This window comes from Branchiostoma floridae, chromosome 8 (assembly GCF_000003815.2).
Source record: "Branchiostoma floridae strain S238N-H82 chromosome 8, Bfl_VNyyK, whole genome shotgun sequence".
NCBI classification, from domain to species: domain Eukaryota; kingdom Metazoa; phylum Chordata; class Leptocardii; order Amphioxiformes; family Branchiostomatidae; genus Branchiostoma; species Branchiostoma floridae.
In genome coordinates this window covers 2,284,072-2,308,494 of record NC_049986.1, presented here as the reverse complement: position 1 = coordinate 2,308,494, position 24,423 = coordinate 2,284,072, and the positions used below count along the sequence as shown (strand labels likewise).

The following is a 24,423-nucleotide window of genomic DNA, read 5'->3' as shown; positions in this document are numbered from 1 at the left end:
TTTTGACCCGCGTACGCGGTTACTTTGACGCTACGAAGTAAATGTTGTTCTTGGGGGAAAATAAGACACCGCACTGACGTTTTGAAATACAATTTTTACATAAATAACTTTTAGTTTTAATTTAGTAGTAGTTTACAGTCTCTGTTTACATCGTAAACCAGCACCTTGCACGAGGAATTTCCGGTCTTGTGGTTCCATGCTCTATCGTCAGCGAGGCGGAAGAGTGATTCGTTCACATAATAAATACTGGACGTAAAAATAACAACTATAAGTTCGTTTCCCTTGTGATATGAGTTTTGACGCCGCATATTCTCCAAAACGGCAGGAATTCGTCGGTAAAAACAGCAAGTTCATAATCATTTCTAAGCTTCAAACCGCCACAAACACTTTCCTCTGTAGATGCATGTGCCATTATGCCGAGAAGGTCACGTCGAAATAAACTTTCTGTACGTAGGCTTATTTCTCCGGCAAAAATCAGCCTTAGTCTAGTTTTCACATAAAAAAGTTTCATGTAATAGATTTTAATCGTTTTTATACCGTAATCACTGTATTTCATGCTACACAAGAGAATTCTTTTTGCGACATTTTACCTTGGAAAAATGGAGTCGCCCACTGACCCCTAGTGACCTTGTTTATCTGCTGCTGACGCCATCTTGGAAAATTACCGGAGACGCATTTTTGGCCCGCGGAATACGAAAATTGGGACAGCGTACATGCATTTCAAGAACCTAAAACATCAGATACATGAACGGACGGTCTATTTGTAAAATCTGTCCATATGGTCTTCCAGTTTGCACAGATATGACGATGTAGAGAAGGGTATACGTAGAGTGCAAAGAGTCTGAGACGAGAAAAAACGCCGCGTGAATTCAACACCACTTTGGTGGAAAAACTTCGCATAAAACCACATAATTTTGTATAATGTTTCTTTATTCAACGTTTCCTTCGTAAATCGTCTAATTTGAGCCTACATTTTGCTGATGTAGTGCAGAAATTGAAAAAAGTGAACCCCGCCAGTCGCGCCGCGCCGGTGACCGCTATCGGCAATGGCATAGCGGCCGGACCGAAAATCGTCTGGCCGCGACCGCATTCGACAGGTGACCGCTATAGACTATTTCTTAATGATTAGGTAAAAAATCCAACGGACCGACGAAAACTGACCGAAATGGCCAAGTGGCCCCTATACTCAGGTTACTCATAAGGCAGGTTTCACTGTACCTTTTATTACAAAATGGAGAAAATATCATAATTCGAACAAGATATCTGTTATAGTTCTTCAGCTCATTTATACAACTGATGTGGTCCTTAGGCATAAATAAATAAAAAGAACCTACCTGCTTATCATCTTCTTTTCTTTGGACAGAAGTAACGTTAGTATGGACACAGTTAAATACTTGTCAATTTGGTAATTTTCCGGGGGGTATGTTTATTCCGGGGGGTATGTTTATTAGATATTGAGGATTTGTCCGGGGGGTATGTTTATTCCGGAAGGTATGTTTATTAGGGACATGAGAGTATCTTTTTCAAAAGATACTACTTGTAGAATAGACATTGTTGTCAGTCACAATCCTTAGGTTGTCTTCAAATCCCAACTATACAACTGTCAGTATCATTAATTGTACATGAACTATTAGGCATACATACATGTAACGCTGGTACGCCTTTATCCGAGGGTAACCTATATTCGTTGTTTGTACAAAAAACATTTTTAGGGATATAGAGAAGACAGACGGTGGTTTAAAATCGGAACATTTTGAAAATATTGCAAATTTGAAACCACTGTCAGCAGACTTAATACTCCTAAATGTGCTGAAATTAAAGGCAACGGATAAAGGTCACCCCACGGATAAAGGTGAACTAGCATTACAAGTACATTAATAGACATACAGAACTAATAAGAAGAGGTAACATTGCTATGTTCCTACATTCAGTCATGAATGCAAAATTGTAATGTCATCAAGATCAGAAACTGAAGTTGGGCTTTAAATCAATTTAATGTAAAGATTGTACAAACGCTTTCAAGAATATTCCTGACCAGTAGTTAACTCCTGCTTGATAATCATTGCCAAATGTATTGAAAGGAAAGACTCAAGTCTTTACAAAATTACTTCCCAAGCAGAAACTCTCCATCTACTTACCTTATTTGAACAAAGTCTTCTTCGTTTCACAACCTTCTTTTAATTCTTCCGCAGACGTTTTGACGACTATCTGTCGTCTTCATCAGTACAGAATAGAACAAATATTATCGGTGCGATATGAACTAGACAGATACAGTGCTACTCCATATTGCACCGATAATATTTGTTTCATTCTGTACTGATGAAGACGACAGATAGTCACGAAACGTCTACGGAAGAATTAAAAGAAGGTTGTGAAATGAAGAAGACAGATCTACCAACCTGATGAAACTATTTACGGACCATCGGACCTTATTTTTTATAAATTTCTTCATTTATCTATTTCTTAGGATTCTCCATATACGATGACAATGGAGGGTATGGCGAAACAGGTGTCAAAGGTCACCTCTTCAAGCCGCCATACACACATGTTCGCACATGTTTACACACGGCGGGGTTATACCGCCCCTTACGGGATGACATACCCTTTCGCTGGCTAATTTGTAATTACAAGACGGGGATGCGCCAGGTCTCTCGTCCGGGTGATTTGAAGTGAATCACCAACTCCAGACAGAAGGGTTTGCTCCATCTCACACCGCACCATCGCACGTGTTGGGGTTCTTTGACGTGCACGGGGTGTGACTCTCTCCATACACGGGACCTCCATTTAACATCCTATCCGAGGGACGGCCCTAGCCGAAGCTTCACAAACGGAAACTTTCATTAAAAGTTTGACCCTCTGTAGCCCTGCCCTCCAATCAGAAGATATTTCCTTAACCCCGTTACATCTCGTAACAAATGACCCCAAGATGTCACAAATTGACCCTCCGCATCCTCCGTTGTCTCCTGACTTTACCGAGACGCAGAAGTTATCTATTATTCAGCAATGTTTGCTACAACAGGATTGTAGTGCGCCATTCCGAAATTGAATTTTAGTCTGCGTCTGTAGACAAATTGACTCCAATAGGGTAGACAGTGGATTGGCTTTCACTTGCCCAAAATTGTCGTCAACAAAAATTAGTCCTTTCTGAGGCATTTTTTACAGTCACACAGGCAGGACATAAAGTTAGTTCCCCTTTATCTGCGGGATAACCTATATCCGTTATTTTCAAAAGAAAAAACTTGGGGATGTCAAGTCGATGGGCAGTGGTTTCAATATTTTGAAAATAGTGCATTTTTTGTCGATTTGACATCCCTAAATACCATGTTTCTTTTAAACGGATAAATTAAAGGTTACCCTACAGATAAAGTGAACTAGCATAACAATGTTCTTACAATTCAGAAAAATCAACAAACAATTATGTGCCATCAAACACTATAGTAAAAGAGCACCGTAAAGAAGTAAAATAAAGAATGCTCTGTATATGACATGGTATATAATTATAAAAGAATCTGTATAGTATAAAACAGAATAGAATAAATTATTCCTAGCTCCTTTCAACTCCATTTCTAAAGACTTAGAAGTAATCACATACTGACATTTTGATGATATAAGAAAAATATCATTTACAACATTACATATAATATTCATTCTATCTACATCCCAGTCTACACCATGGCATGGTCTGCAAGTTTTACAAATGTCCTCTCACTCTATGCAAATAACTTTGTAAGAAGTTCTGCAGCTAAATACGATAAATTTGGGGGTCAGGGGGTGGAAGGGGGATCTTGGCCATTCTGCAATAAGATTTTGAAATGTGGAGTAGAAAATTGGCATTGTATGGGTATCAGTGAACATCGCATGTACATTTTGTAATTTGAAGGCTTTTTTGGTCAGTTTGGAGTGGCATATCATCATTTTCATATTTGATTGACATTGTTCAACAAGTAAATGTTGAAAATTAGCGTAGCTGTCCTCTCTTTAGCATGGTGGTCACAAACTTAAGCGCAGTGGCCCGTTATGCTAAAAATGCAATTAGTTAGAACCCTGCAAACAAATCTTTAACTTGGACTAGACTGGGCTGGACTCATCCTGCCAGACGGACCAATCAGGCCTAACAACATCTACGACAGTCTTTGTGGCTTTTCTTTGTCACTCTGACAATTCTCCAAGGGTCCGAGGGCAATCAGGCTAAGAGCAAGGTCTATTTCTGCTGGTGTTTCTGAGAGGAAGAAACCTGATTGTGATAAATAAAACACATTTAACTAGATACCGGGTGGGTACCAGTACAGAAAATTCAGGTCCAGGTACAGTCCAGGTCAAGAGGATCAGGTCCAGGTCCGGACCTGGACCTAATTTTCTGTGAAACTTGTAAATGGGCGAAACTAAAAACAATGGCCCATTTCGCTACAAAAGAATGTGTTTCATGGAGTATCCTATCTTCACGTAAACAACGCTTACTGCCTCTGTTAAGTTAGACCAAGTTTGACTGGAGAAACTTGATAAAAAAGACTTATCAACACTCCTCTACTTTGCTCTTGCTATTTCCTTGGACCAATAAGCCTCAAAACACGTGAAAACCTGCTGCCGTCATGCCGGTATAAATAATCTGTTCATTTTCTAAACGGTCCAACGTCGGGTCCACTGAATTTTTTCAGGTCTGTTTTTTCCCGACAGGTTTAACCAGTAACAAGAAAAAACAATTTTGTTCTGGTACACGGTACCGGTATCCACCCCCTAATTTTAACCCCATCATTACCCCCTTGCTTAATTCTGCTGAAACCAATATATATAGATGTCTAAAACTAAAAGAGTCATAGCAGGAAGAAGTTTAACACGTCCATGTCAAAATCATATCCGGTTGCCTAGTAACTGCTCCTTGGCATATTTAGATATCATTGTATTTTTTTTTTTCAGGTATAGAAAAACAAATGATCAAAATCAATAATGTCTACCATCTGATATTATCAACTGACACCTCTGCTATTGACAAACTGTCGAGCCTCTGTGGATAATGAAATTATTGATGGAGATATTGGCCACTTAAGTTCCCCCCTGTTGAGTCTGGAATGGTACAGTTCACCACGACACAAACAATAGAACAAACACTATGTTTAAGAGGCACTCTGGGGGAATACTGAAAAAAAAATGAAGAAGACATAACAACTAATTGTAACTCTTTTCTTCTAACATAAAGCTCATAACAATAAGAGATATTATTATCTAATTTTCAGTTCTTTTAAGATACCTATTCTATAGGCGGTAACTTATAGTGTGCAATAAAGCTAATATAATAACAGCAAATGAAATACATTTCTATGTATTATTGAAATAGATAAAAGTCATTCTATCATTCTATACCCATTTCAAGCATTGTTCTTTGTTTCTATATCAGTTTCTTTAAAAGTACATTTTTCTAGCTGTTTATCTTATGCTAATTACCCCAATCTTTGCTTGGCAAGAGATTATTTGTGCATAACTGCTGATATAACAAAATTTCTCTGTCATAAACTACCATGTTATCTATTTATGGGACCATAAATTTTCATGGTTGTTTAAAATGATGTAAAATGGATTACTAAAATCATGATTATGCTAAGTCAAGGCGAGGAAAGTTTTTGCCTACGTGTACTTTAAAAAGGTATGGAAAAGGTAATAGAAATGACCAACCTTCAACGTCGACACAACACAGAGCGATTCCCATTGTTTAAGCTGTGCTGTTGGCATGGTCTATACATGGCACCAAGTACAGACTACATAATCTAATCACTTCAGCTGGAATGAGCACTAATCATATGGCAGGCATCCACAGGGGAGGGGCTTGTAGATGGGTGCTTAAGGCCACACCAATTTTATTTGTTGTTTCTCGGATTTCCCTACCTTATTTTTTCTGATTTGAAGAAAAAAACAAAAACTTTTCAAATTGATGTGTGGACAAAATTTCACTGCCTCTCCTTTCTCAGATTACATGTAACTATGGGCCTCAAATTCCAGTAGCTGTATGTGCCTATTTTGGACTGTACGTTTATCGTTTTTTTTTTCAAACTTTGAACTTTGCTACCAGGGTCCCCATAAATGTTAAAATGTTGTTATTTTTGTTGTGTAAATTGAGTAAGCCCCTCGATCTCTCCTACCCCCGACTTTTCGTAAAAGTTTTCAAAAAGTTGTTTTTTTTCGACCGACCAACCCAATTTTTTTCTGAAAAAATCCGAGAAACAACAAATAAAATTGGTGTGACCTAATGGCAGGGAGGGGATGGAATTTGGTGCTGGGGACGGACAAAAATTTTGCTCATTCTGTCCTCTGTGACGGACAAAAATTGGCATGTAAAGATAATGATTGAACCAAGCTGAGTCTAGATTTGAAAATTTTCCCGGGGGAGCATGCCCCAGACCCCTTTGGGCTGACGCACCTTCGACAGGATTTTTATTCAAAATCAAGGGGAAGGAAAAATTTCTCGCTGGCTAGAACACTGGCATGGTTACTTGGTTACAAACTTTATTCCTAGGTCCTAAAGCAAAATGGATTTGTTTCAGTTATTTGAAGAGTTTATCTGCCTGAAATTGGTCTGCTACCGATAAAGATTCAACTTTCTTGGCTACAAAAAAATTCAAATTAAACTTTATATTTCTGGAAAAAAACTATTAGCTATTGTTATATCTACATGTTAAACAAAAGCCTTTCAAAAGGAAATCCTCAGAGATTTTACTACAAGTACGTAACTGCTATGAATATGATGAATTATCTTTATCTTTCTTTGAAGCTTGAAACAACAGTAGAATATACAGTTCTACAATGCTTGCCATTCAACAATATGGAGAATGATGGCATTGTTTACCAAGTACAAAGTAAGAATAATAACAAAGGGAGTTGTGCAGAGTCTCCGAGACAGATAACCTTTATGAAATGATGACAATCATAAACACCAGATCCAAAACCACAGACACTGGGGAACTAATGGGGTTCGCTTAAAAGGCTGGGCTGTCATCCAGGCCAGGCTACCTGGCCTGGCTATCACGTCAGGCTACTCAAATCCCCCAATTCATAGCCCCATCATATGGCACTCAGCCAAAATAGCTGATTGACAGGCATAGTAATTGCTACATGTAATCTCCGGGTCTACGGAAAAGCCTGGGCCCAGCAGGCTAGCCAGCAGGGTAGCCAGCCTACCCTTTTTGGGCCCCAAGGGTATGCATGGGGGTTGTCATGCTACACTTTCTGAAGCCCTAAATGCACGGGTTTGGGCCCCCAGTTCCACATATCCTGTTCCACATATCCTGAACATAAGAAAGGAACAACACTATAAGTTGTATATGTACACACACACACACACACACACACACACACACACACACACACACTCACACATGCATGCAGCATTTACACACACACAATGGTCAATACACACTCACTCAAAGCGTGAGACATCTGTTTTGAATTTGATGTTATGCGTTATCATTTCCTGCTCCATCCTAGTATTCTTTAATTCGCCTAGTAGTAGTACCCCTTCCCTTCAGTCTTAACATTTCCAGCATTTTCTGTTGTATACTTGGAATTTAGTTTATGATTGTTTTCTTCCAGTCTTGGTTGAGTTATTCATTTCAAGCCCAGCAATATGATCAACTGTTACCTTTCCCCATCCCAGCCCCATCCCACCCACAGCTGGGATTGTCATTGACCCAGTTTTTATAAAAAAAACTTCAGCTGCAGGCCAAACCCCATGCATAGCCTTGGGGCCCAGAAAAGGTAGTCTTTCAGGCTAGCCAGCCCAGCTCCTGGGCCCAGGCTTTTCCGTAAACCCCTAATCTCCAACCCTGCCAGTGACCTGAGGTTGGCCTGTCCACCACTGGCTGGGCCCTTCGGGAATGTGTCTGGGAGGCCTTCCTTTATAACCTCCTTGCTGAGATGTTTCTTCAAGTTCAACTAAATACAGTATTTGAACACAAGACAGAAGTTTGATTCCAAGTACAAACTTACCTTTTATTACTGGTAACATAACTTTCAACTAGAAGGCTAATGATTTAAGTTTACTTTTTGTAGCTATGCTGCACTCATTCTCTTCGCCAAGAAGAGTATGAGATTGCTGACTTGGGTCTGTATGTAGGTCAACAGCAAATAACTCCAGAAATTGTGGATGGAACTTTGTGATTTTTGGTAGGTGTGTTGCGGTTGTCAAAAGGAATCCCAAGTTAGAAAACGGTTTACCTGGCGTTTTCCTACGGTACTGCAGCAAGCTTGGTATGTTTTGGGGGTTTGTTTTGGGCAGCATAAGTCAAAATGCAGCTGGACGATTTTCACGATACTTAGTAGGTGTGTAGCGGTTTTGGAGAGGAAGGTCAAGTGCGAAAATGGTTTACCTAGCTCTTACCTACGGTGCTGTAGCGGGATTTGTATGTAAGTGCGTTTGTCTGTATGCAAGATAACTCAAGATGCTTTTGATGAATGCTAATGATATTTTGTTGATAGGTAGGGGACACAGAAAGGAAGGTCAAGTTCGATAATGGGCCTCCTGGCGACTTGTTTTGGTACTGCAAGTGAGCGTCAAAGCTTGCGCCTAAATTTTCCAGAAGTGCCAGGTTCATAATTTTTTAGTGGTGGATAGCTGTTGGGACTAGGAGTGAATGGTGTAATTTTGGGCCCCCTAGCAGCTTGTTTGGAACTGCAGTGGGTCTTTTAGTTTGTAGCTTTTAAGAAGGATAACTGCAGAGGGGATTGATGGATATTTTTTTGTTTTTTGTAGCTAGGTACTTTGGTTAATTATCAACATCTATTTGATATAATTACTTAGGGAAAGTTATCCAATTAACAGAAATATACAGTGTTTTCTATATACAGATGCATCTCATTTTGACTTATATTTAAGGACACAGCTGCTTGCCAGCTGTTTTGCCTGAGAAGCCTTGTGACCTGGACGCCCTAACACTGTGAAAATCCTCTTGACAAGCATGAAATTCTGATTGACCAGGGATGCTACCATGCAGGTCATCTTTGGTCACAGTCCAATGCCCCCTATCATCAATACTATTCGGCCAGGCTGGAGTCTGATAGAGACTACATGATTTTAACAAAGCACTATGAAAGTTGCGCTAGAAAGTATCACAACAGTGTACATAATTCCATTGTCACCAGTTGGCCAAGAAGGTTATCTTTGGTAGCATTTGTGGGTTTGTGAGGAACACAAGTTCATGCAGTCAATTGGGGTAGGTACTATTTAGTAATACATGAAAAAGACCTTGAAGCATTAATAAAGGCATGATTATTTGGCGAAGGGATGTGTTCGATGAACTCTAGTTCTTATCTGAAAACACTTTGACAACTGATAACTATCACTAAGTAATTTACTGTAATGGATCCTAAGAATAAGATTCCAATTTTATATGGCTTTAGTCTTGGTATTTTCTTCTGTTCCTTTTTGTAACATTATATAATAGATCATAAAAAGATCAGCCAAATGTGGAGACAAGAAACAGAGACCATGTTACCTCCCTTTGGGACTATTGAGCTGAGCAATACCGGTTATTATGAACCTGAACTATTGACATCAACATTCTACTGTAAATACATTTAAGTCTGCAAGGATTTAAATTTTGCAGTAGCGGGGAAAAAACTGTTCGCTGTGGTTCTAAGTTTGCAGTAGCACCATGCACTGTAGTCTCTTAGTCTTACTGCCATGGAAAAAATGTTTGCAACTGGTTTTAAGTTCGCAGTGAATCGGCTACAAGAAGGCAGAGAACATAAAGCCACTGCGATAATTTCTGCATGTGCAGTATCAGGGCTTCAGATATACCACCTGCATATGGTGTACAGGCAAAATTTTGCAGGTGGTTCTAATTAATGTCTTACAAAGTACATGTACCTGCTCCTATGCTATAAAAAGTCTAGGCACTAAGAACATAAATAAATGACCAAATGGTATTTGCTTGCAGTGCTTATTGTTATTACAGGTTTGAAATTTATGTAAGCCTGTCAGAGTGTATTATACGCCTATGCTCTTAAAAATTAAGTACGAGTCAATACACAATTAATGATGACAGAATGTGCCACTAGTACCCTACTATATTTACAAAACTTAACGTATACTAACTAAACATTGAAATTTAAATCATTGAAGTTATATATACATTTGGATACTCACTTTGCTGTTTCCATTTCTTCCAGTCCCTTCGCTGTATATGTGGGAAAATATGCACGAGTGAGATTTAAAAAGTGGAAGTGACATAAAAGTGATGTGAGATAAAATTTGACAAGCCTCTAACTGTCTAAGAAATCTCATGAGCTACCACTGACTTCATCAAGCAACGATAACATCGACAATATTGATACAGACACATTTTTATCATGCAAACTGACTTGCAGTTCATAATAAATTCGGTAGGAGGCACTACAGAGCGGTGTACAGTAACATGTGTGAACACATCTGTTGGCTGATTGTGATATCATCGATCGCAGTTTAACTTCTCAGTGACGTTTCTTACATGACTGCACAAACTGCGGATTTTCAGACACAGTAGATGAGCGTTTACATGTCGTGAAATTCTAAGTGGCAAAAGAGGGTTTCCGGACCGAGAGAGGCACATGTTTCCGAGCAGACGACCAACTCAATTTACAAGGGTGTTCCCACTAAACTAGCCACATTCAGCACTCAAAATATAGCCCCAAATCTGCATGTGTACCTAATGTTGATACATATACTAAATTCCTGCCCATCGCACTCACCTCTTCGCCTTCAGGCCCTTCTTCTCGTCTGCTTCTCTTCAATTTCTTCAAGTTTTCCGCCATCTTTGTTGATCTGAAGTATGACCTTCGACCTTTTTACACGAGCTGAATTATTTTCACAAAATTAGTGCTAAAGAAAAGTTACAAACTTTAAATTTCGAAGATATAAAAATGTATAGAACGTATTATCATAATACTAATCGTTACAGCATTTTTTGGAAAGAAAAAAATTGCCTTTGGTGAGAATTACCCATCAGCCCTAGCTCAGGCGCCATTTTGCTTTGCGGAAAACGTGAGGATTGTGAAATAATTTCGGCGATTTTCAACCAAAAAAAGAAGCCGAAATGCCATCTGTGGAGCCAGACAAGTAACTTCATCATATTTATCATACATAGGAGTTCATAGACACTAACCTTTTAGGCTGATATAGAGTATATAAGAGCTATGGTTGCTGTTTTAGTGTAGCGCATTTTTGCCTTGTGTAAGAAACTGAAAAAGCATGTCGTTTCATCCATAATTTTCGACTTTCTGGTGAAGAAAATAAGTACTAAAACGTCGAACACCTTTATATTTTTACGCACGATGATAATGATAACTTTATTGCACAAAAAGTTGGTAAGATATAACGTTTGCCAATTTCTATGTATTGAATTTGTTCAGGTAAAACTGCTAGTGATATACTAGTTGCTGATTTCCATATGTTGTAGCAAGTAGGTATCATAAAATTTATGCTCCATATAGTTTAACCTCTTTGGTTGTAGATATTTTGCCAAACTTTGCAAAATTAACATTTTCATGAAAGTGCAGACCATGACTATACCATAAAACTACAAAAATCATTTTTCTTGCATCATATTTACATATACTGTGAAACATGCCATTTACAAAGTTCTATATATGTTGCGAGGACCAGTAAGTTTACAGATACAGAAATTAAGAAAAATGCTTGTCTTTGATGTCCGTCCGCTTGAGTTTCTTGTTTTCTTTTGTTTTGCAGTAAACCCAGCTGGGCTGACCAGGTGGAGGATCTTGATGATGATGTTGATGATGGTAAGTTTATTTTACCTTTTTTCTTCTTCAAAACAAGAGGAGTATTGCATCCTCATACTGTAAATGCATTTAAGTTTGCGGGGATTTAATTTCGCAGTAGCGGGAAAATGGAATCTTCGCGGTGGTTTTAATTTCGCGGTAGCACCATGCACTGTAGTCTCTTACTGTTATGGAAAAATGTTCGCGGTGGTTTTTAAATTTGCGGTGAAGCGGCCGCCGCGAAAACCGCGAACATTAATCCATCGCGAACATTTCTGCATTTACAGTACTGTCAGTGTTCTCGCTAGGCCTTTTCAGCATAGGGGGTCCTACGCTGTGATTTGGAATCCGTTTGCAGTGATTTGGGCCCTTATGCTGTGTTTCAACCAGAGAAGTGGACCTTTCTGCTATTTTCTGACAATAGTAAAGAATGTTGGCTTTATCTAACTAACATTTGGCTTTCCAAGAATACACAAAGTAGTCTTTATCATTTTATGAGAATTATAAATTTAAAGTTTTCCTGGGAGAGAATTCCCCTTGACCACCTACAATGCTCACACCTGCCTGACTTACCACTTGGATTTGCTGCACTAAGATGTCCCTATGCTGTGAAAAAATATGCTGTGTAAAATTCCTGGTGATCACTGTACTGTTCTGACCATATGCCCTCATACCTTTGGTGCAGGATTCTACCAAAAGATCAAAATTCATATTCGATATTGACCACTACTGACCTTACATGTGGCCATATAGTCTTCTTGAACTGTATCAGTTACAGTATCGATAGTAATAAATCCATATTGTAACTGATAATACAAATGTATGTTTCTTTCCCTGTATTAGTCCCCACTACTTCTGGATCAAGCAAAGGTTTGTTTGATCACCACTTATTAGTAGATGGTCCACTGGATCATTCGGACCAGATTGTTGTTATAGTTAAAATATAAATATGATATGATATAAAGTATAAAATCTCTGAATGTTTGCCGTGGGACAAAAACACGAAAGAAATATTACATGGCTCATAGTTACCTGTAGGGTTTGACTTAGAGGGAGCCAGCTACTGTTTCTTTATCAGTTTAGATCGTTACAAGAATGCCTCTGCCCCTGAGGTGTTGCCAAAAACTTTGAAAAGTAGATCATCGCACAAGTTGTAGAGCTGTCCTTTTCCGATGTGCATGTTGTATTTAGTACCATTGAGAGTGTACCGTATTTGTAGCATGTGTTTGTTTTGAAACCAAGCTTCAACTGGTTTGTGTCCACTTTCCAGCTTCAGAATTTCTATGTATGATTCTTTCATTTGCCAAAAAAAAGTTTAAATGTTGATTGGATTGTTCTTCTGTGATCACCCAATGTAGTAGATGCCCACATCACCCTATCTGATGAAGGTAAGAGAAACCTTCACAATGACATTTGAGCATCACAGGTGCCGGCTGAATTCCCTGATTTTCTCTTCTATCTTACATTGCAACACTGTACACTCCAGGAAAGACTATGCTGAAACCATCCTCTTGCCAATCTTGCTGCTAGTTAAGTTACCATACAATCACATTGTCTCTTCACTTTAGGCAGAGATGTGATTGGCTGGTAACTTTCCCCCCAACAATACAAGCATCTGATTGGTTGACAGCACCAGCAATAAGCATGAATGGCAGGTCAATACTGCAGGGCCATTACTTTACAATAAAAGCAGCAGTTTGGCTTGAGAGGATGTGGTGAACCATCATACATCACTTCCTCGGTGTTGTGCTGCACCTGTACTTGAACCTGACCTGTGTGTGATGTTTTGTTTCTTAAAGAGCTGCCCCCGCCGGAGGAAGTGATTGATGGGGACACAAAGGTCATCACAGAGTACAGCATCAATGATGAAGGGAAGAAAGTCAAGGTCAGATTTTTCATAAACTCTATTGTTTTATATATCATATTTTGATATATACAATCAGGGCTCAAAATGCCACCTGTATATGCAGTTTAGTGCAGGTGAAATTGGAGCTTTGCAGGTATTTCTGGTGTCTACCTGCACCTAACCTGCACTGGTCCATGTACTGGGTTTATACATAAATGTCATATGATGTAAGTGTATGTGTAAATTCTTATTAGCTGCATCGAATGTTACTATCTATAGTTTTATAAAGTAAAAAAGAAAAAAAATAGCAGTGGTTCCTGAACAATTTTAGCGTGATCCATAGTTGCTAAATTCAGAGTGGTGCAGGTAAAATTTGTCTGGTGCAGGTATGCAGAAAAAAGTATTTCGAGCCCTGACAATGTATATAGATACCTGGTAATCGTATTCTATGAAGGGAAGGAGTTTGCGATGTTCATGGCATTGTCCAGTTCGTTTATATACTGGGTTGTCTGTAAGTTTAACAGATGATGTATTCTTTTTCACAGATCATCAGAACATACAGGGTGGAAACCAGGAAGGCCTCCAAAACTATTGCAAGAAGAAAGGTGAGATGCTCTATGACTGACAACATGATCTCTGTGTACACAAATTAGGCCCAGGGAAAAAATGTTGTACATGTGTTTCCTTTTTTAGTCCTGAAAAAATTAGGGTCGGTAGGTAGGGATTAATTTCTTGTAATGTAAATTTTCTTGTAAATTGTGTAATTCTTTTAGGCTGGCCAAAACTGTAGTGATACATACAATACAATAGAGCATCGCATCTCACAATACAATACAGTTGAACAAAGTAAACTGAAATACATAAGGACACGTCTTTCAATGTGAAACTTTAATTTTGTGCATAATAGATACAGTTATAGCACAATCAGTGTTTTTTCTTCAATAGGAAGTAGGCTGAATAGAAATTCTAACTGGAACTTCAGTGGAAGCTGTGACTCCACTACCCACCCAAAAAAAAGGGTCGTCAGGTTTTTGTTGGGTAGGAAGGGAAACGGGAACACATCATTTTTCCCTGGGCCTTAGAGTGACAGACAAAATTGTACTATTCTAATGGCAACTTTGGTAGTCTTTCATTTTGTAAATGCTTTTTATCCCAGACTTTGGTTTTGATCTATAAATCTAGTTACAAAGTCCGTTTTCATGAAGTCCCAAACTTGACATATTATAGTTAAGATCTGGAAATGTTTCCTTTCTCCAGGCCTGGCCCAAGTTTGGTGACTCGGAGTATGATGGTCCAGGTCCAAACCCCTCCACTACAGCCATCTGTGATGACATCTTTATGACATTTGTCACCAACAAAGAGGTCAGTGTCTTGATGTTTTAAAAAAAAAATCATCTCTTTTACATGTTGTGTACTCAAGGTATAGTAGTCTTCTCAGGTAAAATCATAGTTTAACTAGAGGTAGGGATGTAATACTAATAGATTAAAAAAATATCATCACAATCCATCCAAAGCTTCTCGAGTTATGGTAACTTGTACATGTTTGTGATACTTGTCAGAAAACCCTCAACAAATTAAGTATTGATCAAACCATCAAGAAGTAAAGTACAGATGTTGTTTTAAATCAAAGCAAATCAGATAGGGTTTTGTCCACAATACATAATATGATACATGCAGTGATTTTACTGTTTTTAAAGAAAGTTTCATAACTTGTAAATCGCACTTGATTCCTTCATAACACAATAGAACTGTTGCTTTAGTCAGTCATATAATATTATTCATATCTATTTTTTTTCCATAGGAAGCACTGAACGACAAAGAAGAAGACCCCATGGCTAAGCTGAAGGGCACCAGAATCGTGCAGTGTCGTATCTGTAAGGGCGACCATTGGACCACCAAGTGTCCGTACAAGGACACCCTGGGACCCATCCAGGAGGAACTGGAGAAGTCTGACAAGCCTGGGGAGCCTGGAGCAGCAGGGGCCAAGGGTGGTGTGTACTGATGTCTTAGATCTGTTCCTAGACCCACTGCATGTCTAAGACATATATACGTTCTCGGTGCCTATACATTCAGGGTTGGACAAGTCCACTAGCCCGATTGGCCTGTGAAAGTATAAGTGCCATTCCGGCAAGTGAATGTCCTTCCCCACTGTTTCGGCAAGAAAAATTTCCCATCAGTGACATTTTGATATATATGTTACTTTTCACAGCCATGGCATCAAGCATTAGTCAACATAGAAAATGGAGTCAATGATAAAAGAATTCCATGGCAGGAAGTGAAAATACTTAAGAAAAATGTTGTGTAAATTTCGGGCAAGTCAGGCAAGTAATTTTTCTATGTGGATTTTAGAAATCTTGTCCAACCTTGACATTCTTTGGACAGTGAAGTTTCCCAAGTTTGTGACAATGTTCTTGGAACCCTAGAGTATCTAACTCTAAGACATTCATCTTGTACATATTTTTGGTTCCTATACATTCCTTGAACTTAAAACTGTTGTATTCTTGTAACTCTGTTCTTGGAACCTCTGAAGCGTACATGCTTGTCCTTGGTCTTGTTATACTAACTCTTGTTCTTTGATCCCCTTCAACTTTGCTTCTGTATCATTGTTCAAATTTTTTTATTTACTTGCCTGCACATTTACATATATTGGTGCTAAACTGGAAGCCTTGCAGTCACAGCCAATTAGCTTTCTTAAACTGTCCTAGAAGTTGTGTGGTGAACTCCCAACATTCCCAACTCCACTTGTCTGATATTCTTGTTGTTTCTATGTGTGTAACCTATCTCTTCTATCTTCCACTCTCACTCTACACTCTTAGAAAAACGTAAGTGCTGTTTTCTCTGTCTTTCAACATTTCAACATCACTTAAATGAATTCTGTAAATAATTTGCTTCAGTTGACTTTCAGTCCTTCAGGAGTAATCAAAAGTATCCAAGATCAAGATAAGATGACACGAAAATCTGATGTTTGTTTGTTTGTGTTTTGTTGTTGATAGCTGAGCAGGCCGCTCCCGCCAGAGCTGCCGGAGGGAAGTATGTTCCACCCAGTCTGAGGGGGGCCAACAGGGGCCCGGGAGAGTCCATGGCACAGAGAAGGGGTGAGCTTTCTTCTACTTCTTAAATGTGTACTTTCTATACCCCTCTGAAATGAATGCATCATTAGTAGTTATCAGTGACTATTAAAGACAGACAGAAGTTTAAGGTCAGCATCAACAACCATGTTAGCGACCTACGTCAGCGCCCTTAAGGTGGTATCTCACTGCACCTGGGGCACCGGTGAGGCACTGTGGGGTTCGTTCACTGCAGCACTGTTTTGCTATTTTCGCTATTTTTAATAATTTAGATATTGCGTAATATGTAAAAGCACAACTTAGAAGCCAACAAAGTACAGAAAAACAGAAGAAAATTCGTTCTTAACTCTGAAACTTGTTGAGTCGTCTACGAACCCCGCAGTGCCACACTGGTGCACCAAGTGCAGTGAGTCCACCTTTAAGGACAGCTGCAAAAGCTGAAGATTGGTGTCAGACTGTATAGATGAAAAAAAGGTGTAGAAATATTGTAAACTGTAGTTCTATAAACATGTTTGATTCTAAGTTGAAGATGATGAATGTAGATGGATATGTTGAAAGTTAGGTGGCACAGTGTACCATAGAAGGAAGTAATAAGGTAAACTTTATTTTTTTTCGCAGATGACCAAGCGACAATTCGTGTCACAAATCTGTCAGAGGACACGCGGGAATCTGATCTCCAGGAGCTGTTCCGACCCTTTGGCGCCATCTCTCGTATTTACCTGGCAAAGGATAAGGTCACGCACCAATCCAAGGTCAGATATATTTATATGGTTCACTTTCTCTTCTGGAAACTCTAAATCATTGGTTAGATTGTGAGAGCTGCAACTCTTTTTATTGTAGAAGTCCAAATTTCGTGGTGAGTCGCGGTAAGTGACTATTGTAGGGTGGCCCGGGGTCAGAGTTTTTGACAATTTTAAGTTAAGATGGTGCATTCTAAGGTATCTTGAGGGACAAAATTACTGTCAGAGAGGTCACAGTAGAAGACTGTGACCACAGATGATCTAGTGGCATCCCTGGTCAATCAGAATTATATGCTTGTCAGAGGATCTGCTCCCCAGTGTAAGGGTACATAATGCGTCAAATTTCTTGTTACTTTAAGAAAAGCGCAAGACAAGACGCATGTCTGGCTAAAAGCCTGTGTTGAGGTGAACACTTCAAAGACAAGGGTGTACTAGAAATGGATCTTTGTTTTTCTATACAATTTACTGGTAGTACCACATGTATATGAGCAATTAAGTATATGTTTGTGTTAAGTTAGTGATTTTTATCATTGTTTTTTCTAGGGCTTTGCCTTCATCAACTTCCACCGCAGAGAAGACGCAGCCAGAGCGATAACAGGTGTCAACGGATTTGGTTACGACAACCTCATTCTCAATGTGGAGTGGGCAAGGTAACAATTGTCATCTCCTCATATTTATCATTATACAGTCAAATCTGTATTAGCAGCCACCTTTGCATAGTGACCACCTGGCCATTGCAGTCACTTTTGTCGGTCCCTTGGAGTTTTCCCATTGACCTAAACATTAAGAAATAGTCTATAGTGGCCAGCTGTCCAACGCGGCCATGGCCACAGGATTTCTGTTCAGATACAGAAACTATTGTGACCATACAGCGGCAGTGTGTTACCTATGCCTAGATTAAAATCGTAGTTTGACCATTATAGCACAAGTCTTTGTCGGCAACTTTACCAGCATTCCGCATAGCAATATCAATCATTTTCAGTGGATTTGACTTTGGCAGGGTCAGTTGTATTTTGAGACTTGTTGAGGAAGATCATTGGGTTCTATAGTGGCCACATTTGTCCAGTCCCTTGATTGACTAAAAATGTTTAGGTCCAAAAATGTTTAGGTCCAAGTCCAAAAAAAAAACTAAATGTCAGGAGCCAAGTCCGGACTTGCAAAAAGCTATCTGTCACTTATATTCCCTTTTTGTTCTAAACCATCTAAAACCTTCCATATCTAGTGAAATTTGCACTGGAAAAAGACAAAAAACATTTGGTGTTTACACTGGCTGTATATAATGTGCATGTATTTTTCACATTGCATTTCAATTCATGCTTACATGCAATTTTATATGCACCATCCCCCCTCCCCTCAAAAAAGAAAAATTTTTAACACACATAATATGCGATGATGGGTTCAGGTCCGGACTTAAAGTCCGGACCTGAACCTGAACTGCTGGACCCGATTCCGGACCTGAACCTGAATATGAGTTTAGGTACACACCACTATACCAGGGGGCTCAAAATTGACCTTGACCTCTGTCTTCCCAACACTTACCCACATACCAAACATCATCGTAATCCATCCAGAGGTTCTTGAGTTATGCTGACTACAAAAATCCAGACACACAAACACACACTCAGACAGGCAGACAGACTGACACACCCAAAACTATATCTCTATTTTTCATGGTGATAAGTAGAAAAAAATGCAAAAGAAGGTTGTGCTTTTACCAGGATACTATTTGTTCACCACAAAATAAACTCACAGCTTGCAAATTGTGTATTATTTGTTTACACACTAATACATGGTATTGTGTTATTATCTATCATATCTCACCATTGATTTTATTATTTTCCAGGCCCTCCAATCAACAGTAGGGTAAGGAAATGAAGAACCCCACCACAAATTACAAGAGACCCAAGTTTTCACTTCAACACCAGACAACTACACACAACTGTACAATGATAAATGATCCATAGTGCACTTAAACAGTACTGTTTACCATCACAATTTACCAAGTTAAGATCTTAATAGCTGCCCAGGAACAAGGAATTAAAACTGTATAATTCGTAGTATTTGTGTGCATACAAATAGAGAGAGTACATATACAGTGTACTTTACTTAATCTCCTAGAGGGTTCAAAAAGTGTTTACATGGTCGTATACAAATGTAAGTTATACACTCAAGAACCAGATTCTTTAGGAAAACTTCTGAGTACAATGTAGGTAGTTACAGTATACGGCAAGATGGTAAAAAAAAGATGTCTGGAAAAAAAGGCTTTTTGGAGATCAATTCAAGGCATAATTGTTTGATATCATGAAACCTCTTTTGACTGTTAGTCATATTTCAACACCAATTGATTAAATTGATATGGACTGTACCCATGTGTCATGATGTCATATTTGTACCATATTTTCTTGATTAAAGTACTGACCTCAATTAAAATATGTACCCCTGACTGGAACTAGCCTGAGTATCATCCTTCGTAGTAACCGCTTGCTCACGACTTTCGCAAGCCAGCGGTTACTACGGAGGATAATACTCAGGCTAGACTGGAACACATCAGGCATAGGAAAAATATGATGTTTCCTATTTCAGCCCTGAAAATATTAAGGTTGGTAGGTAGGGATTATCTTTTTTTAACCTTTTTTTTTGTCAGACTTTGGCCAAAAATCAAGTGACACAATACAGTTTAACAAAGTAAAATTGAAATGCATGAGGACACTTATATTTTCAATGTCAAACTTCAATTTTGTGCATCCTGGTTACAAATCTGCAGATACATTTATCCTTTCTTACTAGACAGGACAAGCAGTTTTTTACTTGAACAGGAAGCAGGCTCAATAAAAGTTCTAACTGGAAGCTATGTGACTCTGTCTATCCAAAAATTCTAGGGTTGGCAGGTTTTTCTAGGGTATGTAGGGAAACAACATTTTTTTCTGAGGCCTAATGGAAAAACAAAGTAATATATATGTACCCCTTCTCCATTGATCTTGAACACATTTGTACCCGATAAACTTACATTTATGGTGTTTTCTTCTGTGTTCCAAGAGTTTTGCAAAAATCAAAGACTAATAAAATCCTTCAGAGTCAAGAGTAGAAGAAAAAAAACTAATTGCATAGCTCAGAAAGCGCTCAAGGAATGCTTTGAGGAATGATTTACAAGGATGTCAAAAATAAGTGGGAATTGTAGATGTTAAACCGGCATTTTATGTCAAATCAAAAATCTGACCTGCTTTCCACCATTGCTTACAGAAGGTAACACCTTCATAGACGATTTGTATTGAACAATGCCACATCTCACCCACATAAATGTAAAGGGGATGGAGGTATGGATTAACAGAATAGCACATTACAGTCAGGAATGTCCCTTTTCTTTTGGATAGATCCACATCTGAATTTTCTTTTTCACACCTTGAATAGTACGGAGCACCATTTCCACTGACAAAAGATGTGATAATCCTCTTTGCGTCATACGGTGGCTACTGCACTACAACACAAAACAAATGCGGCATGATGCAACATTTAATCTACCAGGTCACCTGGCTTAGGCCACAGCAAGTAAATTATATGGATGACATCCTCTACAGACTGCAAGAAATTCAGATGCGTCGAAAACAACAACAAGATGGCTAAATTTTACAAATAGACACCATAAACGTTGTAACAAGAGTTGAAGTGACAAAGCACTGTAGCACTGTATCATTCATTCCTGTATTCAAGAGGTGAACTAGTGTAGTAAAAGTGACACAAGTGTGGTAGACTGGAATTACTTACCAAGTTGGCAACTACTCTCATGGCTTCTATAGTGGTGTCACTTTTACAACTACCCAGCAAATTCCACTTCTATAACTACAGTCATGGCTACCTCAATCTCGCTAGTGTCACTTCTACAAGTACAGTCATTAGGCTACAACACAACATACTTTCCCATTTGGGTACTTTCTCGTCATGTTGACCATCTCCGAAGAAGAATTTTTTTCTGAAATCAAGCGAAAATTAATGAGCGCGGGCATGTCACCCATAAAATTTATTTGCTGTGTCCTTAACCCAGATACGAAAATCGCATTTTAACTAGCGTATTTGAAGAGAAAGATTTATGAAATTATAAAGTAGTTGTCTTTTCGATGCTGGTACACAGCGCTTTTTTTCATAAGTTATTCTTCAAATTTTAAAACCGGGACAAAGAAGTGGGAAAAAGAAGGTCAAGTTATCTGAACAATGTAAAGGCTTTTGTCAGACTAAAACTACTACACCTACCTCACAATCTTTTTGATACAGAAAATCTACATTACATTAGCTGTCGATAGCCACGTGGCGTAACGTACAGTTCTGTGCGTGTGTACTTGTGGGTGGTACGGGCTTAGTGAGACCCATTATACTGTAAGGTTGTTTATACACTCAGCATCATATTTGCAGACTTATGAAAAAGATTATTTTGACATACTTATTAAAGCACTGACTTACATTTTTGAACATGACCCTCCAGACCATGGTGGTATCTCACTGCACTTGGAGCACCGGTGCGGCCCTGCGGGGTTCGTTTACTTCGTTAAATTCTGTTATTTTTGCCGATTTTTACGATTTAGATATTGCGTAATACGTTAAACATGACTTAGAAGACAAAAAATGCACAAAACGTAAGAAAATTCTCGAACCCCGCAGTGCCGCACCGGTGCCCCGAGTGCGGTGAGATACCACCTAAGGTCATCTATGGTCGGTAAGATTACTAATGCCAACTAATCTCTATAAGTAATCTGCATCAGCCAACTATGATTTTTGAAAAAAAAAATCAAGTCTGGAAAGTCGTATTCGGCTTGTATGAGATCGGAATACCGAACTGGAGTTACAGTAGATAGAACAGGATGGGTCCCCAACCTAGCGCCAACCTAAGTTGGGAAGTGGTCGGGAACAAGTCGTGGAAAGGTCCTGAATGTTTGACATGGGTTTCTTTCGTGACAAGGTCTTTAAAAACATTGTCAGCGATTAAAATATCTCCGACCACTTTTTTTTCTCGGCTAGAACCACAGTCCGGATCTGAAGTTTCCTGTGGTGAGAGTGCTGGCCACATGTACCACATCATGCATTTGTTGTTATACAATCGCCTATCATAAGCCACAAAGAGCAATGGTCTTCAATAATTCAATAAGAGTTGAACAGGGAGTAAATCTGTTTTCATTTCTAGTTAATCCATGGTTTTTAGCATTAAGGAAGTCACGAAGCTCAGGGTGATAAGTTACAGGTTTCTGTTGTCATGTAAAGTGGCAAAAAGAACTGACCAAATCTCGTTGGAAGGTGCTGATGTATGAAAGATAGAAAAGAACTGACCAAATCTCGTTGGAAGGTGCTGATGTATGAAAGATAGTAGGCAGTGGGGCGTTACTAGTGGGCCGGATGAACGTGTAGGATTACTTGCAAAGCTAGCTGTTCTTTGATGTGATGACCGGTGGTATTGTCATGTAGACTTACCTCAGGGGTAACACCCGAGGTAGCAGTCAGTCTTACGGCAGTCTGTGTAAGGTAGCGGTGACTGTGTTGTGGGTGGTGACTGAAGAAGAGAGCATATACATGTTGTACAGTGTCTCTTACTATTAAGAAGCAGGTACATCATGTGGAGGTTGCGAGCGAAGTGGCGCTGTGTTGTCTGTTTGCAGATCATCGGGAGTTTTTGTCTCGGAGCGTACGTTCATTTCTTAGCAACAACAAAACAGCTGAGAGAAGAAACAACTACACCCACCACTGTGCATAGAGGCCTAGGGAGCGCAGAAAACCACCTTTTCAAGACTGTCGAAGGGTCTGGACCGCCGACTCAAAACAACAAGCCAACAACATCGACTGCTGGCAGGCTGTTCCAGAAAATAGCTTACGTCGAGAAGAAAAGTGTTCCACCAGTGACAGGTATGTTGGAAAAGGATGAGAAATGGAGAAGAAATATAAGATCAAGAGAAGAACTGGGAGTTGGGAGTAGTCATCAATCGGACTTTTCAATTAAGAAGATATCTAATGATGAAGTAAAACGGCCGTCAAGAAAACAACTGGGGCTCACCAATTCTTTGCATATTGGACGGCATTTTACTGTAGATTTGGAATCGATCGATGTACCGTTTGGTGGAAAATGGAAACCATCTACTATTGATTCATCTATTATATCAGAGAAGATCGCCGTATTGGTCCCATACAGAGACAGAGAGGAGCATCTTAAGACTTTCCTTTCTTACATTCACCCGTTTCTTCAGCGCCAAGGAAGATATTATGGCATCTATGTCATAGAACAACACGGTGACGAACCGTTATTCTGCAAGGGCTTACTCTTCAACATCGGGTTTAACGCAGCGTTAGAAGACGACGATTACGACTGCTTCATTTTCCACGACGTAGATCTCATTCCTGAAGAGGACAGAAACTTATACACCTGTAAGGACTCCCCAAGGCATCTATCAGTCGCCATCGACAAGTTCAACTACACCTTACCGTACGAACAGTTATTTGGTGGAGTCACAGCCCTGAAAACCTCCCACTACAGACAACTGAACGGATACTCTAACTTGTTCTGTGGATGGGGTGGGGAGGACGACGACATGTTTAAGCGACTGTACAGACATAAGTTGAAAGTCTCCCGTCCTGAGACAGACATCGCCAGGTATAAGATGTTACGACACAGACAGACGCCTCTGAATCCTGCCAGGTATGCACTTCTCAAAACGTCGATCAAAAGAGCGAGCGAGGATGGACTGAGCAGTCTAGAGACAATGGGGTATCAAATGACTTCTACCTCCAGACAGCGTTTCTTCAGCCATATCTTGGTAAACATTGCGGATAGAAATGCTCGTAAAGTAGCGAGGCACTTGCCTCGTTTGAGACGACTAAGGCAGCTGTAATAGGGCCTTCACACTGAAACCGAATTAGCAGGAATCAAGCTGAACCAGCCGGAATGAAGTACAAAATTCGTGCCACATTCGGGTGGGAATTCCCAATGGACCTTATATCCCTACACACGAGAAGGAATGAGCCGAAATACCGTCAGAATGAAAAAGTCTTTTCT

The 24,423-nt window shown here is 39.4% G+C and overlaps 3 protein-coding genes across 8 annotated transcripts in view; 2 read left to right on the top strand and 1 right to left on the bottom strand.

Moving 5' to 3' along the window:
- The window catches only part of LOC118420478 (putative methyltransferase C9orf114), a 42,198-nt gene extending 31,311 nt beyond the window's left edge, over positions 1–10,887 (bottom strand). Inside the window, exons 1-2 of the mRNA XM_035827303.1 lie at positions 10,714–10,887; positions 10,133–10,163 (exon numbers count right to left, since the gene is read on the bottom strand). Of these exons, the coding sequence (XP_035683196.1) occupies positions 10,133–10,163; positions 10,714–10,776 (94 nt within the window). The 5' untranslated portion in view covers positions 10,777–10,887. The remainder of the gene's footprint in view (positions 1–10,132; positions 10,164–10,713) is intronic.
- A 45-nt stretch (positions 10,888–10,932) lies between these two features.
- On the top strand, positions 10,933–19,761 carry LOC118420507 (eukaryotic translation initiation factor 3 subunit G-like). 6 transcript variants are annotated; one of them, XM_035827341.1, is made up of 13 exons: positions 10,933–11,080; positions 11,711–11,763; positions 12,586–12,612; positions 13,104–13,130; positions 13,542–13,627; positions 14,134–14,193; positions 14,846–14,950; positions 15,390–15,579; positions 16,405–16,410; positions 16,582–16,683; positions 17,275–17,408; positions 17,940–18,046; positions 19,240–19,761. In XM_035827341.1, the coding sequence occupies exons 1-13, from the start codon at positions 11,058–11,060 to the stop codon at positions 19,256–19,258; spliced, it is 939 nt and encodes a 312-aa protein (XP_035683234.1). In that variant the 5' UTR covers positions 10,933–11,057; the 3' UTR covers positions 19,259–19,761. The 6 variants fall into 6 exon arrangements, with proteins under 6 accessions (XP_035683234.1, XP_035683233.1, XP_035683236.1 ...); XM_035827340.1 differs by having other exon boundaries at positions 13,101–13,130; XM_035827343.1 differs by lacking the exon at positions 13,104–13,130.
- A 2,994-nt stretch (positions 19,762–22,755) lies between these two features.
- Positions 22,756–24,325, top strand: LOC118420480 (beta-1,4-galactosyltransferase 2-like). The gene has a single exon (XM_035827306.1). The coding sequence runs from the start codon at positions 22,991–22,993 to the stop codon at positions 24,257–24,259; it is 1,269 nt and encodes a 422-aa protein (XP_035683199.1). The 5' UTR covers positions 22,756–22,990; the 3' UTR covers positions 24,260–24,325.
- Positions 24,326–24,423: the final 98 nt, after the last annotated feature.